This window comes from Schistocerca americana, chromosome 4 (genome assembly GCF_021461395.2).
Source record: "Schistocerca americana isolate TAMUIC-IGC-003095 chromosome 4, iqSchAmer2.1, whole genome shotgun sequence".
Taxonomy (NCBI): Eukaryota; Metazoa; Arthropoda; class Insecta; order Orthoptera; family Acrididae; genus Schistocerca; species Schistocerca americana.
In genome coordinates, this window is record NC_060122.1 from 717,066,214 (window position 1) to 717,090,801 (window position 24,588).

At 37.3% G+C, this 24,588-nt stretch overlaps 1 protein-coding gene across 1 annotated transcript in view; it reads left to right on the plus strand.

Moving 5' to 3' along the window:
* The window catches only part of LOC124613731, a 70,812-nt gene that overhangs the window by 31,200 nt on the left and 15,024 nt on the right, over nt 1-24,588 (plus strand). Inside the window, exons 5-6 of the mRNA XM_047142449.1 lie at nt 6,864-6,986; nt 11,491-11,574. Of these exons, the coding sequence (XP_046998405.1) occupies nt 6,864-6,986; nt 11,491-11,574 (207 nt within the window). The remainder of the gene's footprint in view (nt 1-6,863; nt 6,987-11,490; nt 11,575-24,588) is intronic.

The following is a 24,588-nucleotide window of genomic DNA, read 5'->3' on the forward strand; positions in this document are numbered from 1 at the left end:
AAATTTCTCTTGGTACCCCTTATGATCATACTTTTGACAATAAGTGTAGCTGCAGTACTGAGTCAAATGCTTTTCAGAAATCAAGAAACACTGCATCTACCTGGTTGCCTTGATACAAAGCTTTCAATATGCCATGTGATAAAAGTGCAAATTGAGTTTCACATGATTTATATTTTTGAAAACCATGCTGGTTGGTACTGAGAACGTCATTCTGTTCAAAATACCTCATTATGTTTGAGCTTGGAACATGTTTTAAGATTCTACAACAAATTGATGTCAAGGATATTGGACAGTAGTTTTGTGGACCACTTCTACTACCCTTCTTGCAGATGGGTGTGACATATGCCTTTTTCCAAGAACTGAGCATGGTTATTTGAGGGATCTATGACAGATTGTAGTGAGAAGAGGGGCTAACTCAGCCACAAATTAGGTATATAATCTGATAGGGGCTCTATCGTGACCTGGTGCTTTGTTAAGTTTCAATGATTTCAACTGTTTCTCAACACCACTGACATTAATACTTATTTCATTCATCTTTCCAATGGCACGAGGATTAAATTGGGGCAATTCTCCCGGGTTTTCCTTCGTAAAGGAACATTTTAAAATGGAGTTACACATTTCAGCTTTTGCTTTGCTGCACCCAATTTCAGTTCCCATCTAATTTGCTAGGGACTGGACACTAACTTTGGGTCCACTGTCAGTCTTTACATATGATCAGAATTTATATGGATTTTGTAAACTGTCATTTGATAATATTCTGATACAGCAGTCATTGAAGGCAACATGCATTGCTCTCTTTACAGCCGAACGTGTTTTGTTCAGCATCTCTCTATCTATAGCCCTATACTTTGTTTCACACCTATTATGCAACGATCTCTGTTTCTTTAGAAGTTTCTTTACATAACCTGTATACCACAGAGGTTCCCTTCTATTATGAACTGTTCTACTGGATATATATCTATCCAGTGCAGGTCAACTATTCTTTTAAACTTGAGCCAGAGTTCCTCTACATGCTCCAGTCCTGTACTGAAAGTTTCTAGTTCCTCACTGACGTATGACACTACTGATTTTTTATCTAGTTTACTGAACATACATAAATCTTTCTGCTTGCTTCAGTTGTCATTTGTTCTTTGGTAATTATTGTTGCCAGAACCATGTCATGGTCACTGATAGCAGTTTCGATGTGAACATACTCAAAGAGGTCAGGTCTATTTGTTGCCATTAGATCGAATTTATTTACATTGTGAGCAGGGTTCCTAACTATCTGTTCTAGGTAGTTTTCAGAGAAGGCATTTAGTAAATTTTCACAGGATGTCTTACCACAGCCACCACTAACAAAATTGTAGTTAATTGTTGGATTATTGAAGTCTCTGTCAACGATCACAGTATGATTGAGGAACTTAGGTTTTCTGTTATCTCAGGAGATGAGTCTAATGGGTGACAGAAGGATCCAATTATCATTTTATGTCCACCCCCGATACTGAGTTTTGCCCAAAGAACCTCAGATGCAGCTTCAGTTTCTATATCAGTGGATTCGAGTTTTTTGTCTACTGTGACAAATACACCATCTCCATTTCCCATTTGCCTCAACTTTCGATATATACTTAAATTTTCCCCAAAAATCTTACTGATATCAATTTCAGGTTTCAACCAGCTTACTGTACCTAGTATTATGTGAGCTTCACTGCTTTTGACGAGTGCTTCAGATTCTGGCACTTTGTTGTGAATGCTGTGGCAGTTTAGCATTAGGATTTTAATTCACTCACCTGTGGGAGGCATATCTTTCAATATCTGGATTGGTTGGAGAGTAAAAAAAAAAAAAAAAAAAAAAAAAAACCTTATGTTTAGTGTTTACCCCACACCCACACGGCTCCCGGTGTTGTGCACACCTGACCTATTTATGGGGACCCTACAGTTCTTCAGTTCTCAACCCTATGACGCAAGTCCAGGAAATTCCAGCCTAGCTTGTCACATCACTTTAAAGTCTCTGGTTCAGTCCTTCCACTTAACTCAGAACCAAAGGACCACAATCAGCTCTGGGGACAATGCTGCAAATTGTGAGATTTATTGAAATACCACATGCAAGGCACATCTTCTCAACCTTCTTTGCCAGTCACTGGAGTGACCCAAGAATGGCTTCAGAGCCCAGATGACAAGCATCATTTGTTCCAACTTGTACCACAATCTGAAGTTGATTGCAACCTTTTCCATCAATGGCTGCTGGAATAGCCTCTTCAGCTGGTTGAATGAGGTCCCCAGGCATACACGCTCAGTGCAGCTGGTGTTCTTTCCTGTCGCTTGCTTCCATTTCCATAAGGAGTACCATTATTTGTCATTCATATCTTTGAACTGCCGACAATTAATAGACCCTTACCCTTTTGCGTTTGCCGCCACCTGACACCAGACAAAACAGGTTTCCCTACAACAGGTGAGGTGAGTCTCACTGGGTCAGTTTCAGTTTTTGTGAAAGACAGAACCTCAAACTTGTTGGTTAGGGGGATTGGTAAAACACCCCGAGTCCCTCTGGTCTCTGTCCACCCTGTACAGGAAGCCTAACTCCACCATTGACATGCCACTCACAGTCAAGTGGATGGGTAATGACAGATCCTATACTTTCTGCAGTGGAGACAGGAGCCACAGGAGAGGATAGTGGCTGAGGCTCCTCGGGTATAGATATTGCAGATATGCATTTGACTTTAAATATTTCTTAGTATAACTGTACACTGTGTAGCTACTGCTCAGTTTTGTCCTCCAAAAATAGTTTCTCCTTTTGTTTAATTCTTGTTGCTCTTAGCAATGCCATAATTTATCATTCATTGAATTTCAAAACTTCACAAATTTTTAGCCCTTATTTTCTTCCTTTTGCTCCAATGCTCTGCATCCTGTACACTGGGAGCCAAATGAAGTGAGTTTTCATGTTGGTTTAGTGTTTTATGTAGCTGCTGGCTCGGTCCTTCCAGTTGAAGCTGAGTCAGAACACTTCATGAGATCTGTCACATGATGTAATATCTGACATATTTACCTTTTTCTTTTAATCTGGTCACTGTAGTTGATTCATTTGAAGTAGAGGCCCGGATAATCAGTGCCCTTGAAATCCCATGCGTGACTGAGGAAAGATTTGACTTCTTCACATTCTGCAGCTGTTATTGGGGTGAAAGAAGATAGCTTCCACTCATATCACTACTTTTCTTTTAGAAACATATGTTTCCTTGAATGGGTATACAGAACATTAAGAGTGACTCGTGAATTTGAGTAGAACACAACATATAGTTCATTTGTCACAAAATTGTTCTGTCTTTTGTTTTCAACCTTGGAGAGTGTGGTTCCTATTTGGTGGTCCGTTCATCACCAAGCCGTGATGCCAAAACGTAAAAGACTCTGCCCACAGCAGGTGAAGTCATTTACTTGTCGTCACACCTTGCTGTTTCCTCATAAGAAAGACTGTCATCTCGTTGTGTAAGTCTCCTCTAACCAGCAGTTCCTTGTGACTTTTCTGAAATCTACCCCATTTCTTAGACCACTCCAGTCTGTTTCATTCACTCCTATTCCTTTCTCTTCAACCCTTCTTTCAGAAGAAGAAGCCATGGGCTCCAAAAGCTTGCATAATTATGAACTTCTTTATTTGCATGTTATGCTGCCACTCAGTGACTAGATTTTCTATCCAATCAGTTACATTGTATTGTCAAAAATTGATTGTTTTGTTGGTATAAAAACAATAAAAAGATATATGACTATTTTAAAAATAACTGGTTATTGAATAATAATAAGTTTGGCTTTTTGAGTTTAAATCAAATTTGTCAACAGTGAAATTGGTAGCAAATCTATTTGATGTTATGTGTGATGGTGTTGAAAAGAGAGAAGCCACATGTTCTGCACTTATAGACTTGAGCAAAACTTTTGAGTTTGTCTCACACAATACTACATTAATAAAATTAGCACACAATGGCATTACAGATAAATTATTAAGGAAATTTTGCACCTATCTGACAGGCTTCAGCAAGTATATGCCAATAGTCAAGAAACACAGTTGTTGAAAATAAAATGTGGAATACCACAGGTGTCAATTCTTCAACCCTTGCTCTTCATTGTTTATATAAATGATTTCTCAAGTCATATACCTTGTGAGAATAAGCTGTATGTTGGCGTCACTCTTACAAAGTGTTAAAAAGTACAACATAATAGAAATGACTAATCACTGTGTGTGGCCAACCAGCTGTCCATTAACAAAACAAAAACAGATGAACTTCATTTCACTCTCAGAGCAATGAAGTATGAGAATAAGAACATGAAATTACATGGACTTGTGATAAAAAAAAGACTGTTGTGGGATGGATATACAAATTAGGTAGAGTATTACTTATTATGTAAATTGAAACAAAAAGTCCGTGAGAAACTGCTGTTACACTCTTCTGTAATAAGGAATAATGCTTTGGGGAAATGCCCAGATTCAACATACATTTTCCAATGGCAGAAGAAATATATTTGTCATAGTTACCAAAAGAGAATTACAGATGTCATTTCAGTTTTTTTATTTTTTATAAAATCACATACTTAGACTAAGAAATAATGTTAATTTACTCAATACAAGAAATAGATGCATGAAATAGCTGCATCTCTCTCTCTCTCTCTCTCTCTCTCTCTCTCTCTCTCTCTCACACACACACACACACACACACACACACACACACACACACAAATAGCCATAAACATATATGCCTGAAATTCTTCAAAAGAATGCTGAAAACAGCACACTAGATTCCCTTTCACACACAAACACACACACACACACACACACACACACACACACACACACACACACAAATAGCCATAAACATATATGCCTGAAATTCTTCAAAAGAATGCTGAAAACAGCACACTAGATTCCCTTTCACATGTTTGAAAAGGTTTTAAAAAGTATATTAAAAGAGAAAGAAATTCACATGGAGAGTGATTTTCAAGAACTGTGCTTTGAATAAGTGTACTGTCATGTCTAATAGTCATACAATTAGAAATATTCAGTTATATACCCATAAATAGGCATACCAGTGTCATTGCTTCAAGAGTCCATAAGTAATTGTAAACTGTAAATGTTGGTAATAATTGCATGTAAATGAATGTAATTTATTGTAGTTAAGCATTTATATGTATGTTAAATAAATATTCCAGAACCTACACATAGTTGTTAATAAGTTTACTAGCAAGTGGCATTGTAAACTACATATACACAGTTTTATTTCCTCATAAAACTGTTGTATTAATTGTATCATCTGCGCCTTACATTTTGATGGGGCTGGTTGTATCAAAATGTGCTGAATGGCTGATAATGTTGATTATGGCATGAATGTTATCAGAACTTTCTCCCAGCAGATATCCATTTATTTTCATAATTAAAAGCAACAATTCCGGATGGGTCTCCTGGACAATTATGCCACATGCTCATTTCATTTCATTATATAAAATAATCTCATTTCTGAGTAAACTGCCCTATATCAACTTGTTTTAGAGCATGCAAGTAATAGCAGTACAATGCTAATTAGTCTGTGGTTTCTGTTCTTTAACATACCTGATACTAAAAACTTATAATATACACTCTTGTAATGTGTTTTCAGTCTCCAAGTGGTGCTGAATAAATGGACAATGTGAGCCTATCTTGTGGAAGAACATGTTTAATTTGTAAAAATACTAGCAAATTATACTCATCATTTCATTATGGTGTGACCAATATAAACTCATCAGTAAATGTGGATGACAACATATAAACTATTTATACCCAGTACATTGGAGATAATGGTGTCCACATGCCATGACTATTTGATTCTTCACTAAGTCATTTGGCTTCTGTGCCCACCATGAGGCTTATTTTTGTATCTTTTGTTACCCTTTTTGTGTTCGGTTCAATTGATGTGTGTTGTTTTATTTCTCTCATATAACAGTTTTGTTTTGCACAAAAAGTTGTTTTCTTTTGTTTACCAGATACCTGTGTTTCTTTCTTCCCTCAAGCTACATCTATTTTTCTTTTTCATTCATTTATTTATGGTGGTACGCAGATCCAGTAAAGAAGAAGATCAGTGAATAATTATTTGCTAATCTCATAACATGCAGGTATTACTCCTCTGATGAGGCTACAGGAAACATGTAAAATAATTGTAATATAGTTTACTTACACATATAACAATCTAGTAATGGGATAGACCAGTATTCTAAAGTCACTAATTTGTTTACTGTGAACGAACAATTATATTTATGTAATAACGCTATTGCTCAGTGAAATTCTGTATTAATGTTTAGTTTGTCCTTTGTGAATTCTACCTCTGAGTAGTAATATTTCTTTATCAGAGTATCATATAGCTTCTCTTTGAGTAGAGAATATATGGAGATCTGGAGTTAGTCAGTGTATACATTAAGAAAGGACAATCATACCATGAAAATGAAAAATGTACACTGTATGAACAATAGGCGATCAATTCATTGCATAATGCAATTTCTGTGGCATCTCTCTTTATGTCTTAACCATATCTGCATTGTGTTTTGTCATATTTTCTCACCACGTTCTTCTCTGTGCTGCATCCCTAATTTATAAATCATGTCCATGTGTGTAAGTGTATTTATTGCTTTGAATTAAGGAATTAGTCTCCATTTCACCCATTGAAAAATTCATAAATGCAGCTATACCTTTAGTGCGATCCTCTTAAATTAACGTTTGTTGACTTTTTAGTTGTGTTATGATGCATCCTTCTTTACACGCATTTATCCATGGTAAACTAATATAAATTCTTATTGCAGTATTTCAGTTGTTCTTTAGATTACATTGTGTGAGATACCAATTGTGGTTTTTGTTAGTTTCTTGTATGTTTTGGTTTCAGATCACAAAAGATTGTAAAAGAGTTTGTTCTTGAGAATAGGGGCACAAGGCATCATCAGCTTGTGTGGTCACCAGTGGCAGATATGAAAGATAATGCAAAATCTGCAGTCGAATTCCCAAAACAGTGAGTGTTTTTTTTAGATACATAATTATACCTAAATTAATTTGCTAAAACTTGAGTTGCAGTAATTATTAGAATTTAATGCTCCTTACAAGGTTAATTAATTTTTAGCTTAAGAGACAGTGCTTAAACGTTTTTCATTTAAGTGCTCTTTTTACAACTACAAAAGTGTTATTATCAATGATGTTACAGAAAGAAATATGAATTATACAAAAGAGTCTCTGAACCACAAGTTACTAACAATGCTTAAGAACTTATGTAAGTTATATGTAATGTTTCATTTCTGTTTCATGTATTTGTCATTTAATAATTTTCTTCAGTTCTTGTGTCGATAAATCTCACTACTTGTTGAATGAAGTAGGTAATAAATAGTTGTTACATATGTAGAAAAGACTAATTAAGAACATCACTTTGTGGTACTGGTGACTGTTTGACACTGTGTTGCATACTCATGGTGTGCCACACCACGGAGGTTGAAGAAAGCAGTCAGCATCACTTTGACATTGCTGTGCACTTGGTGAGCCCTCATTGGTCTTGGTGATGAGGGATGCTTCCACTGTGACGACTGGGATTTGGTTTCTGGGTCATTACCATACATCCAGGAGTCACTGTTTGTGGAGTCCAGTATGTCCTGTGAGGCTTCAACATGAAGTTGCTCTTTCTGCTGTCAGCAGGCTTCAGCACAAATTTTTCCGACACTCTCTTCATGGCCAAATTTTTGCTCACAGTGGAATGTGTGAAAAAGTGCTGATGGCCACCTCTTCTGCAATTTCTCTGGTAATCAAACAGCAGTCCCACATCACCACAGCATTATCTTTGGCTATAACCTGATCATTTTGGTATGTCTACAGCTTTTGAATAATTGTGTTGAGCTAAGGAAGTATCACAACCTTTCAGTTCCAACAAATACTGTTTGTTAAATCATGAAAAGTGCTCATCTACATGTGGAACATCTTGAATAAGTCTGCATTTATTTATCCATGTAGGAGTTCTTAATTCAGTGGTAAACTTTTAGGTACCTGAAAGCAGAGTTTTGCTCTGTTTACCTTCAGGTTCCATAAGATACAGCTATTTTTCAACACAGTATCTGAGATTTCAGAAGCAGATGGCAGATCACAGGTAATCTTTGTTTTTTCATTGTTTTCTTGTTACATTGTACCACAAGAACCTGTTGAGTAAGAGGCAAGAAAGGATATTATTGCTATAGCAAGAACAACTATGAGTGATCAGAAGAAACACTCAAACTGTGAACTATGTCCCATAAATGTGCACTTCACTACTAGACTTGTCTGAGTGAACAACACAATGTTGAACTTTCAGAATATGAAAAGCCGGAAGTCTGCATTTGATGTCCACTGTGACACAAAATTTCATTAGTCAGACATATTCAGTAAAGTGATGGATTTCTGGTACAGAGTTCATCTGTGTATGAATAACGTTGTGTACAATAAGATTTTAGAACAAGTTTCTTATGCAGCCACATCAGTTATCAACCCATCTTAGATGGTGAATGTGGATAAATATTTGTCAGAGTAGTGACTAATGAGACAGATCTTTAATTCTTATTTTAGTCTACAAAGTTTCCTAATTTCTTACTTTATATCTGCCACCAGTTTGTTAAAAGAACTTTGTACAAGTATGAATGAGCACAAAGAGTATCTCTTTTATTTAGGCTGCGTATTTTTAAGTGCACGAAATATGAACAGTTACCTACTTCACAATTTGCTTCAATAGCCAAAGATGACATACAACTTGATGCAGTGATGATCAACTTGGAGGTGGCCATTTTGAATCCTAACGATGGAAGAAGTTTTCACTGCCAGCATTTGGCTGTCAGATAGAGAGGTGGTGGCAACTCATCAGGTGTTGTGTGAAGCCCTGGGTTAAATTACAGAACTCTATGCAATGACTCATGGAATGAGGGCATGTGGTATTACTGTTATTGGTGATTCAACTGTCAGATGGAAATCTGTAAAAGTCCCTTTAGCACTATTCAACAGGGATAAGCTGCGTGTTTATTATCTTTTCATGTTTGGATCGAAACCCACTGATTTGGTATTCATTTTGTGGTGTAACTACTTTGTCCAGTGCTTTATCATCATCTTTATTTGTGTGTGATTATATTTCTCTCAGATTTCTTCTTCAGATCTGTCATGATTACTTTAAAATCCAGAATTGATATCTAAGTTTTGTAAAGAACTTCCCCTGCTAATTTTGAGTTAACAAATCACGTATTATACATTTTTTTCATTATATGCATGAACTAAACTTCCTGGCAGGTTAAAACTCTGTGCTGGGCTGAGACTTGAACTTGGGACTTTTGCCTTTCATGGGCAAGCACACTTCCCATAGACTCACGACCTGTCCTCACAGCTTTACTTCTGCCAGTTCCTCATCTCCTACTATCTGAGGGTCGCAGAAGCACTGCTGAAAAACTTGAAAGGCTGGAGAAAAGGATATTGTGGAGACATGGCTTGCCACAACTTGGGGGTGGTTCCTCAATGATATTTTCAGTCTGCAGCAAGGTGTGTGCTGTTACAAAACTTCTCGGGTACCTCAGTTGACAGAGCACTTGCCTGTGAAAGGCGAAGGTCTCGAGTTCAAGTCTCAGTCCAGCATGAAGTTTTTAACTGGCCAGGAAATTTCATATTAGTGCACAATCCACTGCAGAAGCTCTTCTGCAAAAATTGGAGGACCAGTGCTCCTGAAAGAAAGGATATTGTGGAGACATCTCTTAACCACAGCCTGGGGGATGTTCTCAGAATGGAATTTCGACTCTGCAATGGAGTATGCACTGAAATTCTGTGCCAGATCAAGACTCAACCCAGGACCTTTGGTCTTGGCCTGGCACACAGTTTTAACCTGTCAGTAAGTTAAGTTCACATATATAATGGGAAAGAACACTCTTTCAATGTTTACTCTGTTGAAGAGTGAAAATTTCATTCCGGAAGCATTCCTAAGGCTGTGGCTAAGTCGTGTTTCCACAATATCCTTTCTTCTAGCAGTGCTAGTCCTGCAAGTTTTGCAGCAGACCTTCTGTGTGTTTTAGAATGTAGGAGATGATGTATTGATGGAAATAAAGCTCAGAGGAAGGATCAAGAGTCATGTTTGGGTAACTTAGTTGCTAGAAAAATTGCTGATGAAGGCATAGGTCCCCAGTTTGAATCATGGTTTGTCACAAAGTCTTAATCTACCAGAAACTTTCATATCAGTGCACACTCTGGTGCAGAGTGAAAATTTCGTTCTGCATAGATAAACTACATTAAACAACAACCCTCATTCAGTGTACATGAGAGAATCATAGTAATCTCCTCAGAGTTCATTTCCTGTGTCTAACAGCATGAATCTGTCATTAATATAACCATTTTGTGGATATCTGTGCATCTCCAGGGCAAGATGGTGACCCATGAAATACTTACTTTGTGAAGCTGCCATGATTGCCATCCCATGCTGAAGACTTGTGCGAGAAAAATAAAACCGTCAAAGAGTATCTGTACATAGATATTCAACATGTTATGTTACTATTTTATTATTGTATAAATAATATTTGGTTGCCAGTATCATTCATCGGTGAGGAGACACAGTGATATGCATCACTCCTCTTAAGTAGTATGTATGAGTATAGATGCATACTCATTAGGTACCGTAATTACTGGCACTGTTAGGACATAGTGATTTAATTTGGTGGAACTGCTCATCGTATATTCTTCTAACTGCTTTGTTGTGCAGTTCCCACTCCTGTGTTACTTGCTGAAATGTGGTATTCATGTGTAGATGGTTCAGGGAGAAAGTACCAGGCTATAGATGCAAAGATCTGGCATTGAATATCCAGCTGGCCCTAGATTTTTTTCTGGTACCTGTCACTTTTTTCAACTCTTTCATTGGGTTATTAATGACACCACCTAAAGTTGATGCATGTCTAGTAAAGCAGTGTTGTGTTCAAGCCAACCTTGGATTGATGACAAACTTACATTTTCAATTATTTGTATATAAAGACTGAATGCTACTTTTTAAATAACAGACAGGTATGTAGAAAGCATGGTGAATTGCTAATCTTTTGAACAGAGTCTTTCTGGAAAGCTATTATAAACCAGGTGCACAGCTCACACTTGCACAGCCATTTTAGGGTGGTGCCTCTATTCAAGCCTAAATGTGGAAGGAAATAGTGGCTGTATATACATGAGTTATGCATGTTTATATAGTACAGGAAACTTTTAATGAATACTGGTATGTTTGCCATGAGGTTTGTATTAGAAATAATTATATTTTACTTTCAAAAGGGCTTGTCTTATTTCTCTTAAACATGTTAAATTTTGCTTTTTCGTGAATAAATCAATAGTTTATGGAATCAGATAAAAGTGTAAAACATCAAGTACAAAAGATGTAAGTTGTTCATCATGAAGGAGTATAACTGAGTGATGTGGATTTGAAATTGCATTTTTGCATTTTTACTTGCACTGAAAGTTTGTTCTTCAGGATTTATGTTAATACCTTGTTTCTTTTACAGTTCAGTATTCTGTATAGAGCCATGCAAGTTTGATTTGGCTGCAAAAGAGCAAGAAATCCTTTTGCTGAAAGTTGAGTGTTCAGAGTATGTATATTTTGTAATACGATAATTTTTGACTTAGGATTAATGAATTTATCAATGTTATGAAAAGAATAGTTGCTACTCACTATATAGTGGAGATGCTGAGTCACAGGAAAGGACAAAAAGACTGTCAGAAAGTGAGCATTTGGCCAAAAAGGCCTTCATCAGAAACAGACAGCATACACACACACAATCACACAAATGCAACTCACACACACATGACCACATTCTCTGGCTGCTGAAGCCAGATAGGGGATGCTCGAGATTCATTTAGAAGTGGAAGTAGAATTTAAACAGACGAGATCACTGTTGTACAGCATTTATTGTGATGACTGGTTTCAGCACACTATGCTGCCATCATCAGATCTGTAAAACACAGCTCAACATATTCAAGCACAATCGGATCAGATGTAAAAGGGATGTAATACAACTTCGTATAAACATGGATTATTCCATGGATTATACCATACCGTCTGCAGTACATTTCACTGATTCTTGATCAAATGTATATTATAACAGTTTAGCATTTTTTAATATAAACATGAAAACTTTCCGAAATAATGTTTTATTATTTAATCAGTACATTCATAACAACAATTGCATACCCACAACCCATAATCACCACTGAGTAATTACAACACAAAGGAGTAAACCAATAAAAAAATGTCAATATCAATTTGTGCTCTTAAACTAACATCAACACATGGTATGAAGTCTGAAATGTACAGTCCCTCTTTCACTTATTTTGGACGGCCAGTTTCTTACATGTTTCATATCTGGCATTGTTAAGTGGTTTTGTGAATGTATCAGCTAACATTTCCTCAGAAGGTAAATGTTCAGCATTAATAACACCTGACTCAAGAAGCCTTCTTATAACATGATAGTTTATATGCTTGGATGTAGAGTTTGTCATTAAATTCTTGGCTAACTGAATGGCCCCTATATTATCACAATATACTGTAAGTGACTTTATGACACTGCCTGGATATAACTCAGACATAAACATATGTCTTAACCACAGTAAATGCCAAGGCCATATATTTTGCTTCACAAGTAGAAACTACAGTAATTTTCTATTTGATACTAGACCATGAAATTAAGGAGGTTTACATTTTTATACATGAACCAGTTACAGAGTGCCTGTCATTGATTTTCTTTCCCAAATCTGCATCACTGAAGGCCATTATTTCTCTGTTACCATCTCTAGAAGATTCTAGCTTGTTGTTCATGATTCCCTTTAAATATCTAAACAATCTCTTTGCTGACAACCAATGAATCTTTCTAAAACACTGATTATATCTGCTAAGGAGATTTACAGCAAAACACATATCAGGTCTGGAGATTTGTAATAGATATGGAAGACTTTCTATTGCCTCTAGATAAGGTACGTTGATATCACCTGATTTGACTGCTCCAAAGTCCAAACCAAGTGTGGCTTTAACCATTCCAAATTTATCAATAACTTTCTTTGCATAGGATTTCTGGGAGATCCAAATTTTTCCTTTTTCATGATCCCATGTAATTTCGTTGCCTAGGTATTGGCTTATCTGTCCTAAATTTTTTATCTCAAAAAATTTCTTCAAATAATTTTTGAATTGGTCCAAAACACTTCTGTCATTTGAGAATAATAGAATATCATCTACATGTAAAGCTATGTTGGCTGGTTTGGTGCCATCTCTGTGAAAGTAGATACATGGATCAGTATTTGATGTGTTCAATTTCAGTTTTCTTAACACTTCGTAAATTTTAAGATTCCAGTATCTAACAACCTGTTTCAGTTCATAAACAGCTTGCTTCAGCCTCCATACTTTGCAGAGTTGCACAATTTTCTGGTGGAACGAAATAAATTTCTTCATTTAAGTATCCATAGAGATAAGCAGTAGTGATGTTGAAATATTTTATCTTCATGTTCTCTTGGCTGCCATAGACAAGAGATATCTAATGGATGCATGCTTGATCACTGGTGCAAAAGCTTCCTGATAATCAACACCTTGAACATGAGCGCATCCTTTTACCACTAGGTGTGACTTAAATGATTCTGGTGTACTGCTAGTTCCCGGCTTCATTTTTGATACCCGCTTAGGCTTGAGAGGTTCGTGTCCTCTGGGTAGCTCTACTTTTTCAAATCTGTTATTATGAACTACAGATGAGAATTCTTTCTTCATTGCTTTTATCCATTCTTATTTATCTGTTCCTTTGAAGGCTTCTTTGTCATCAGTGTCTTGACTTGGAAATCCTTCTTCCAAATAGTAAGTAACATGATCATGCCATGTCTTGGATTTTGGTTCTCTGTTTAACTTCAAGGTGTAACCTCTTGAACTATGTTTTGATTCTCATGACCCTCGTATTGATCTTCAGTACCTGTTGAATCACTGTCAAAGTTATAAAAGGATTGATTATCACTTTCTTCTGATTTAACTTCTCCTACAGCTTCTAAAGTATTGATGTCCTGAAGAACTACTTCTTGTTCCAATCCTAAGGCATTTGTGGTCTTGGGCTCCTCTGTCTTTGAACAGGAAAAATTCTCATCCTCCAGAAATTTTACATCCCTGCTGACTGTTATTTGGGCAATGCCCCTATTAATGAATTGAATGCATTTGGTTGCCTGACAGTAGCATATAATTGTCAACTACTGTAACTTATTATCTCACTTCTTGCGATGGGGTTTTGGAACGTGAACCATTGCATTGCAGCCAAAAATTGTCAAATCTGATAAACAAGGCTTTCTTCTATGCCAAAGTTCGTATGGTGTCTTATCTCCAAGTGCGGTGGATGGCAAGCAATGTAATAGGTATGCAGCTGTGGACACAGCTTCAGCCCAATGCTCCTTAGGTAGGTTAGCATTGAAGATCATAGTACGAGGTTTTTCAATCAGTGTTCTACTAGCTTACTTGGCAACACCATTTTGCTGTGGACTGTATTGTACTGTAAGCTGGCGGATTGATACCTTCAGAAGTCAGAAATCTTTTTGGTTCATTGATGACATATTCCTATAATAATAATAAATAATAAATAATAATATATTATTAATAACTTAGTTATTTTTTAATGTGTAATCAATAATTAATTAGTCAGGAGGAAAGCTAATAAATGAATTTAAATATCTCATTCGCATACACAAATCACTTTCGTAATCATTTTTACCTTTTTTGTTGTTTGATGTGAAGATCAGTAGACTCTTAATGTGCTGAAAAAACATTTAGTTTGCGATCTTAAAATCTCAGGGGAATGGAAAATTGTCTTCTTGCCTGGTGAGAAAATTCAGATCAGTTCTAAATTAATTTCGTTGGTATCGCATTCACAATGTAAGAAAAAAGGTAGTAAAGCAAAATCTGTAACATTTTACAAATTGGGGATTGATAACTGTTACTATGAAATGAAAGCGGAAATGCCAAATTAAACAATTATTATTTAACAAAGTAAGTTTTTTATACAGACATCTGACAATAAGTGCTTATCTTATTAAGGCATTTGGAGACATCATAGTGCCGTCAAACATTGTGAGTGTATAATTTAAAGTCATTAACCTGATCCTCTGGTGAACAAGGGCACCACTGGTTTTGCACTGGGTGGTGTCGTGAAGCAATACACCTAGGTAAATCATAAAATTTTTTTTCAACATTTTGCCCCTGTTCTGTAGCAGTTTTAGCCTTACATTTTACCACCTGGGATCCTTCTACTGTAGTTGCTCCATGCTTTTGCACATTGTAATGTAGTATGGCTGTTGTGTTTTATCTTTCATTGACAGAACCCTGATTTCTGAATTGTTCTCCATGAATACCAAGAGTTTGTCTAGACCTTGTGGAAGCCTCGATAGGCCACAGCAAGTATGTTTTGACTACCTTTGATATACACAATTTCAAAATCAAATTCTTGTACGTACAAACACCACCTAGCGATCCTCATATGTAAGAGTTTACAAGTGAAAAGGAAGGACAAAGACTGAGGGTCACAATGCACCTTGGTATGCTTTCTGCAAAGGTAATATTTGAAATTTTTGAACGTCGATGTTACCATGAGAGCTTGCAGTTTGGTACTGAAAATGCTTGTTCAGCTTCAGATAGGGTCCTACTATCGAAACTAATTACCTTGGGGGTAGGCTCCCCATTCATGTCAATGGTTTGGAATAAACAATTGCCCAGCCCCTGTGGTGACATGTCTGTATCTTTGCTGTACAGAGACAGCCCGAATATTTATTTATATGTGTAGGCCATTTAAAGAACCTAACACTATCTACTTAAATTTCACAACAAGGTTAACTACTTCTGATAGCAGTAAACACCCTACCACCAACTGTATTTAATCCGTCCTTTCTGAATGCTATTTGACCCATTGTAAAAATTTCAGCTGAACTTATTCCTGGATTTATTGAAGTTTGTTGACCTATAATGATTTGAGATTCAGTGCTTCCATTATTAGTGCTCATAGCTCTGGTTCTTTTCCAACACAGATACAAGAATTTACAACTACAGTACTAAGTGTCATTAGGTCTACTCTCCTGTATTTACTGTGAACACTTTCAGACTGATGTCCTTTCTGCATTTTTCGTAGACCTTCTAACACAATAAATCATGCAGTCCCCTCCACACAGCCCCTGTTATCTATGTAGCTGCTTCCTGTGTGTAGTGGACCCCTGGCCTATTAAGTGGAACCTGGAAACCATCACCCTATGATGCAAGTTTAAGAATCTGTAGCCTTTACCCTTCACTCAGCTCTGTAACAAAGGACCACAGTTCTGTTGATGATGCTACAGATAGTGAGGTCTGCCTTCATCTCCAAAGCAAGAATGGCAATCTGCAGTACTTCTGCTAGCTGCCTGAAACCTGAGTGAATCTCTTGCGATCCAAAGTGATACACATTGTTAGTTCCAACATGAGTCACCTGCAGGTGGCTGGACCCTTTACCCTTCATGGCATCTGGAAACACTCATTCCTCATCTGAAATATCTCCTCCTGGTATGCACAACTGAGTGCACAGTGGATTCCCTCCCCTCCTTGGCAGCCATACCCTAAGGATCCCCATTACATGCCTAACATTAGAGCTTACAGCTACCAGTAATCCCACCATCTGTGAATGCCCAGGCATCATGGGCCAAGAGACTTTCTCTGGAACAGGTTGAGAAACTGAACCTGGCTCAGAGACTTCATCAACCAACAATAGTAGCACCTAAAACCTGTTCATCAGATGAAATAGGGAGGCCTTCCAGTTGGCCTCTTGGGAGAAATTAAACTAGTTTCATGGGCTAAATTACCGAAACCCTCTGTAGAAAAATTCCCATAAAGGAAGCCATGTCACTTATAATAATAGATATAGAAATTCTCCTTGGAAGAGTGCATGAATCTTACAAACTTATGAAGCTATAACTGGGTATTAACCTTTGTAAGTAGTTATAGGAAACATCGTAACTTTCAGTATTTATTCTCTTGAGACCCTTGCAAAAACATTTTCTATAATTTCTAATATTTTTTTGAGAAAGACATAGCATGTATATTTTTGTTATTACTCATCTGGGCAGAGATTTTCCTATCTCCAACCAGCTGGACCCTGCTACTCTCAGTGACTATTCATGATATTTGACCATGAAAGTAATTAGACAAATTTATGTTCTTTAGTATTTATTTAACATTTAGATACATTATATACAGAGTATCACTAAAGTATGACACAAGAAAAGCAGTTTCAGTCATCAATATTTCTGAAATCAAATGAACTGTCAATTTGTGCTTCAGGTACACACAGGTCAGTATTTATTGTAATGTCAAGGTCTTCCTTGTCAAAACAGTCCACTATGTCACACAAATCACTGCCCCGCTCTATTACTTTTAGCAGTTCTCTTTTGATATCAGCTTCCGTTAGTGGTCTATTCATGCCTGCATTAGCTGGGAGAAAAAAATAAATAAATAAAAAAAAAAACTGTGAACTTCTAAAGCTAATTAAAAATTAATATTTATGAAGGAACAATGGTAATTTCCAATAAACAGCTAATTTTATACATATCACAAAGTAGTGAGAAGCACAGGCATCTTTTAGAGTAGATACTGTACTCAGAGAAATTAGTCAGGGATCAAAAATGAACAAAGCTGTGACCATCTGTCCAGCCAGCTGGACTTCATTGTTTACTCTTGGAAATAAGTAAGAAGTAATGGTGTTAGATTATTACAGAGAATGGAACCTAATTTTTGTTTACTACAGAGACTGTGTAGCATCGCAAGTTGTTTCCGAGCGAACATTTGTTTTAGGATAGCTTGCTGCATGTAACTTTGGGAGCTGACATCTAGAGTCCTAACTGAGAGACACACGAGCCTGGCATGGGAAAGCTATTCAAGGTCTCTTACTGGATGTGTACGTTCACCACCTATAAGAACATAAATAAATTATATTAAATATTATTTAATCATTTTCAAAATTGGTGCACCACCTTTTGTTATTCAGGAGATGATTGTATAAAAATTTCAACATTGTAACTATCATAGTTTTGGAGATAAAAAAATTACTAGAAAGTAAAAAACTGACACTTAGAAAATTAAATTCAGTTAGGAAATATGATAGTTTATCTTTTGGTATAATTGGATAACATAAACTGAACTCTCGGTGTGCAGAATTAATTGAGATTTTCATATTAAAACTTTAATTATTTTTCATTTTTATAATATAAAAATCAGACAAAGTTATTATTTGTGTCTAATATGGTTGTGGGAGTAAATGTCAGTAAATGAGAGTCTGTAAGTGGGACATTTGTTTAATTTCAATGTTGCATTATATACTGTCTTAAGTAACCTGCAAGAGTTACACAGGCCTGTCATGGGAAAATGATCCTAAGGGATTTACTCACTTGGTTGATGATGTATGTCTAGGTGTGTTTGCTATTGTAACAGAGCAGCCAGAAAGTCAGCTGGAGTAAAAACTGTATGTAAAGAATATTTCCAGAATTATTGTCATTTTGTTTTCTTTTATTAAACATTACTTTCATATTTGCATGTCAGATTGACGCAAATGCGTCTGTGTATAAGAATTGATGCAGGCCAATTTTGGAATAAGTATGATCATGAGCGAGCATTCTGATTGGCAGTGAGTATGGTCAGCCAATCAGAATTGAGATGGTTCCCACTCATTACCTGATAGTTATACTGGGAGTGAGGCTGGAAGAAGGGGGTCACTTGCTAGCTTTGAATGCGGACAGTCATGTTACTAGAGTGATTCAAAATAATGTGTAAAATGAAGAAATATTTGGCATCTTGTGTCCAGATTGCTTGGCCATAATAGCAGTTGCATTTATGGACAGTTTTGTGAAGTTTGCAAGTTTTGGAATTGTTTTTTGGAAGGATATTTGTGTGTGAAAATTTGGCCTTCATAGTATCCGTGCGGCATGTTTCAGTATTCAACCATGGTGCATTTTTGGTGAGCAATTTCTTTTTTAGAAATCCACAAGAAGGACTGAATGTAATAACTCAAATTAGTGGTGAAATTTATGACTGTGAAAATGTTGTTTAATTCAGGTCGGATCTGGACAGATTTCTGGCTGCTGTGCATATGAAATGTGTGTATGAATTGTGAACTGGAAGAAAATAGCCAATAGTTTAAATATGGACTGAATAGTACCGTTTCTTTGCCTGTAAGAACAAAATAAGCATTTTTGTATGGAAATTTCAGGCATCATTTCCCAGAAGCTAATCCATTTTCTTACTGCCTGATAAAATTGAGTGACAGTTTTTCTACAGATCTTTCTTTCATTACTAGAGTTGCAGGGCCTCAGTAATTGTTGATATTAGATGGTGTTTTTTATCAATGCTGCTTTTACATCATGTTGTAAATATGACTGAGCAAATGCCGTTCTGAGTTAGGTGAATTTTAATGTGCAGCCTGCACAGAGAGCAAACCCCTGCCCCACTGCAATTGGTGTATCAGCCGGGAAAAGTGTCCATTGAACTTGTGAAGTTTTCACACGCATGTGTGAAAGGAACTACGTATATAGGACAATAGACACGTGTGCAAAGGAACTTTCATTAAGTTTTGGCAGCCAGTGGAACAAGGTGGCAGACTACGCTGGTGACCACGGAACTTCAAGAGACGGCATTGCAGCTGCAGCTGACCAGCATCTGGAGCAGTTGGAGCCATGGCGGAAGCGGTGGCCTATAATCTGGTCAGACATAAGCAGAGCTCGGAAGCTGGACCCGCTGCGCAGTCAGCCGGACGAGGCCAAAGATAAGTAGTGTTTACTTAAATTGTGTGAGTGTGCCAAGAAACTTTGCAGAATGGCTGAAAGAAATCAGGAAATAGTAGATGAGAAACTGAAGGTAGATTTAGGTAATGTAAATTATGAAGATGATTCAGTGATAGGTAGTTTCAGTTTTGATGTATCATGAACAGAGGACAGTGGTTTACCTGAGTCAATATTGTCTAACTGTGGTGTAGATAATGAACTGAGAGTGGTGGAAGCCGATGCTAAATATATACCTGTTACTGTTAAAGAAATGAAACAAGAACTAGTGTCAGGGGCTTGTGAACCAAAGGATAGTGTTTCAGATATGTTTCCTCAAACATATGAAGGAGATGGATATAGATATTAAATCTTCAGTAAGTTCTGATATTCACACAAAAATTATTAAAATAGCTAATGATATTGATACCAAAATGAATAAATTAGGTACGCATATGGATACCAAAATGAATAAATTAGGTTTGGAAATAAATGAGTTACACACCGAAGTTGATCAAGGGTTTACTAACTTGTCAACAGAAATGGGAGCTAAAATGGAGGATAAAATTTCGAATTTGAGATAGTCTTGGAAAAATGACCTGACTTTGTTCAGTAACAATGTTAAAAGTGACATTAATGAGGTCACACAAGAATGTAATATTGCTATTGTGACAGTGAAAAGTGGACTAACTACACAGATTGAACAAGTTGCTGAGAACAACCAACAGTCAAAGCAGCAGTTATGTTTAGAATTAGTCAAAGTTAATGAACAGTTCTATCTTGTAGAAAAGCACTGTGAGGAAAGTCATACGATGTTAGAAAGTCAAATCAAAGATGGAAAAGATGTATGTGCGAAGTTTGGCATGCAAATAGCAAGTAAAATTACAAACACTGAAACTAACCTCCAACAGTTTAGTGCAGATGTGAATGGGCAGTTCTGTGAGCATGAAAGTAGACTAACAACAGTAGAGCCAAAGTCTAACAACCATAGTGGCTGTAAAGCATCTAACAATGTTGTAGATTCATCTGAAATTGTCCGTGTTACTCATCGCCAGTTTTTTTGATTTGATCCCAGTAAAAATGTTCACCTTAACGAATGTTGGAGTGATTTTGATGAGGTTTTGCCAGAAGTGTGGAGTGATAAGCAGAATATTGGATTCATTACTTCAAATTTGATGGGAGAGGCAAGAATTTGAGGAAACTTGGCCTCAGATAAAAACGATAAATTAGCAGAATTTAAGCAAGCCTTTTTTGAAGAGTATTGGGGAAAACGGAAACAAATGGAGGTTTTAAATAAATTTTGGTCAGGGGAAAAGTGTGATCCAAAGAGAGAGGGCATTAAAAGATTTGTACAGAAATGGGTAACTACTTTGTCATATGTAAATGCCAAGGTTGAAGCAGAACAACTTATCATGGGAATTGAAAACAAGTTACCATTGTATTGGAGGAACAAGATAATATCAGCATCCAGGGATGACATTGACCAGTTTATCCATTATTTGGAAAGGGTGGAAAATATTTTAAAAGAGGAAGAAAGTACTAGGAGAGATTTTAGGCCTCCTGCTAGACCAAATGACAACAGAGCTGAAGTAAATGTAAACAGAATAGGCATACAGCATACGAACAGTTATAGAGGCAGATACAGGGGGAGAGGGGGCTCTGTTGGAAATAGATTCAATGACCAAGTACAATACTTTGATTGCCGTCAGCTGCAGTCTAATGACGTAATGGGTAGGGCCGGCCTGACGGGTGATGGAAACATCAGAGGCAGTGACGTCAAACAGGAGGGAAACTGAAAGCAGTCTGTAATGGCGCTAGCATGTAAGTTAAACCCACTAGCGACACCCTTTGTAAAGAAGGCACCAAATAAATAGCAGGGGAGGGGGGGGGGTTATTATAGAAAACAATGGGGCAGGGAAGAGTGGCAGTATAACAAAGTTTGTTTATTTAGAAAATGAAGTAGCATCTTGTGAAAGGGAAAGTCAAAATAGAGACCATAGGAACCATGTTAGTGAGGAACCAGGTACAGAAAGCGAAGATTTAAATTAGGAGGTGTGGGAGAATCAGCACTGCAAAACAGATGAGGGGCCTACCAGAGATGGTGGAAGTAGCATTATTATCGGGGAAACTGTTGTGGAGGTACCCAAGGAAGAATATAATAGAGCAGAGGAGATTGTATGTAGGTTGAATGAAGTAATTTCAAATAGTGAGGAAGAAGGGTCAGAAGAAGAGGAAGGAGGAGTAAATGATTTTGAAAATTCTGACAACACCTTGGAGAGGGTTGGGGAATTAAGAGGTTATTAAAGAGGGTGAGAAGCTAGAGAAATATTTTGATTTATCAATAGTGCCCCTCCTAATGAAGTGAAAGAGGACCCAGTTAAGGTAATGAGGTGTCTGAGCTAGGGCACAATCGCCAATTTGTCTATTAAAGCTTTCTTGTATGATCTGCAATGGGCGAGCTGTGTTCTGTAGACATGCGTCATGACCATATGGTGTGACTGCAGGGTGTGAAAGTAGTGGAGAAGCGCTTACAGAGTAGTTACGTTCTCTGGAACTATAAAAATTAATAACTGATCTAGAAATAGCCTGAGGAACTTCATATTAGGTACATAATGTTCTAGGTCAATAACTGTCATAATTTGGAAGATTTTTTTTTATAAAAAAAACAGTTTTTATATGTTAATAGTTCACCAACTATGACTATATGAAAAGATATGATAACACCTTCAGTGTTTAGATTCAAATTTGGAAAGTTCTCATTTTAGAAAACCTTTCATAATTTTGCTGTGGTTCTCTATAGGAACTTGCAAGTGTTTCAGCTTTGTATCATGGGAACAAATCCACCAGTGGTTCCCCTACTAGTGGGTGACGGATGTCCAAGCATGTTTGAATATGAGAGTAGGCCAGAACATACGCGACTATATAGTTAAATTCCAGACGTTAAGTACAGCTTAAAGTTTATTTCATTTTATTTGTTTAACAAGACAGTTTTGAGTTGCTTATTTTAATGATGTCAGTGAGCTGAGAGCAGTGCTTGGTTCTTACTAGATTTTGGCGTGAGGCACGTCCTGAAAGTCACTTGTGATTGGCCATAATTCTGTACAGCCAATAAGAAGTGAGACGGTTTGCCACCTAACACAGCGCTGCCAAGATTGCGTAAGCCAGCGTCACGCGCTGGGGTCAAAGGTCAAACTGATAGAACTTTAACATGGAACATGCTGTTACCTCCTTGAGCCCCCGGTTCGTGATGTACCCTTGTCCGGTTCTCAGCTACGCTACAGATCAATTTATTTATGAAAATACAAAGTACAGTCTCCAACAAATTTTACATATTCACATACACCTTTCCCTTTAATCCAAATGAATACAGACTCATTTACAGATATTTTACGTCTACTACGGGTGTAGAGGGATAGTGGGGATGGGGACATATACACAGATTCTCCAAAGTATTTATTTGCCAGTTCACCAATATGATAGGTACGGTAAGCAATAATGTCTCTGTCTACAAAACTTTCAAGGCCAGGAACGTTAGGAACTCCTGTACCACCTGGTACAATAGCTACTGTAAGCCATCCATTACCATGTGTAAATGAATCATCCACAGAAAATACATGGTCCGTTGACAAGTCCAGTAGCAGCAATATTCTTCACAGTATTCTTCTTCTTGTCTGCAGCAGATGTGGAAAATTCGATGTTTTCAATTGTATATAGACTGTTTGACGAGAACATCGACGGTACCTTCTGTACGGCATCTTGGCAGCGTTCAATGCAGTTGCCTGTGCAGCAGCAGCAGCGCGAGTGATCTGCTCCGCGGGCCTCGCTCGCTTTTATAGACGCACAACAGCGCGTGACCTTGATTCGGACTTAGGTACAGAAGGTACCGTCGACGTTCTCGTCAAACAGTCTATAAAACAATTGAAAACATTATATTTTCCACATCTGCTGCAGACAAGAAGAAGAATACTGTGAAGAATATTGCTGCTACTGCACTTGTCGACGGTCCATGTATTTTCTGTGGATGTCGACTGAATTTCAGCATTGACATTAGTGATTCATTTACACATGGTAATGGATGGCTTACACTAGCTATTGTACGAGGTGGTACAGGAGTTCCTAACGTTCCTGGCCTTGAAAGTTTTGTAGACAGAGACATTATTGCTTACCGTACCTATCATATTGGTGAACTGGCAAATAAAGACTTTGGAAAATCTGTGTATATGTCCCCATCCCCACTATCCCTCTACACCCGTAGTAGACGTAAAATATCTGTAAATGAGTCTGTATTCATTTGGATTAAAGGGAAAGGTGTATGTGAATATGTAAAATTTGCTACAGCCGCGGACTTAGTGCACAGCGGACGGGAGCTAGTGCTCCCGTCCGGGATAACGCGCGGCTGGCACTGTGAAATATTCTAAGTCCGAATCAAGGTCACGTGCTATCGTGCGTCTATAAAAGCGAGCGAGGCCCGCGGAGCGGATCACTCGCGCTGCTGCTGCTGCACAGGCAACTGCATTGAACGCTGCCAAGATGCCGTACAGAAGGTACCGTCGACGTTCTCGTCAAACAGTCTATAAAACAATTGAAAACATCGAATTTTCCACATCTGCTGCAGACAAGAAGAAGAATACTGTGAAGAATATTGCTGCTACTGCACTTGTCGATGGACCATGTATTTTCTGTGGATTTCGACTGAATTTCAGCATTGACATTAATGATTCATTTACACATGGTAATGGATGGCTTACAGTATCTTGTTGGATGTAGAATTAATTTTAGCATAGACCTTAATGATACATTCAGTCATGGTAATGGTTGGC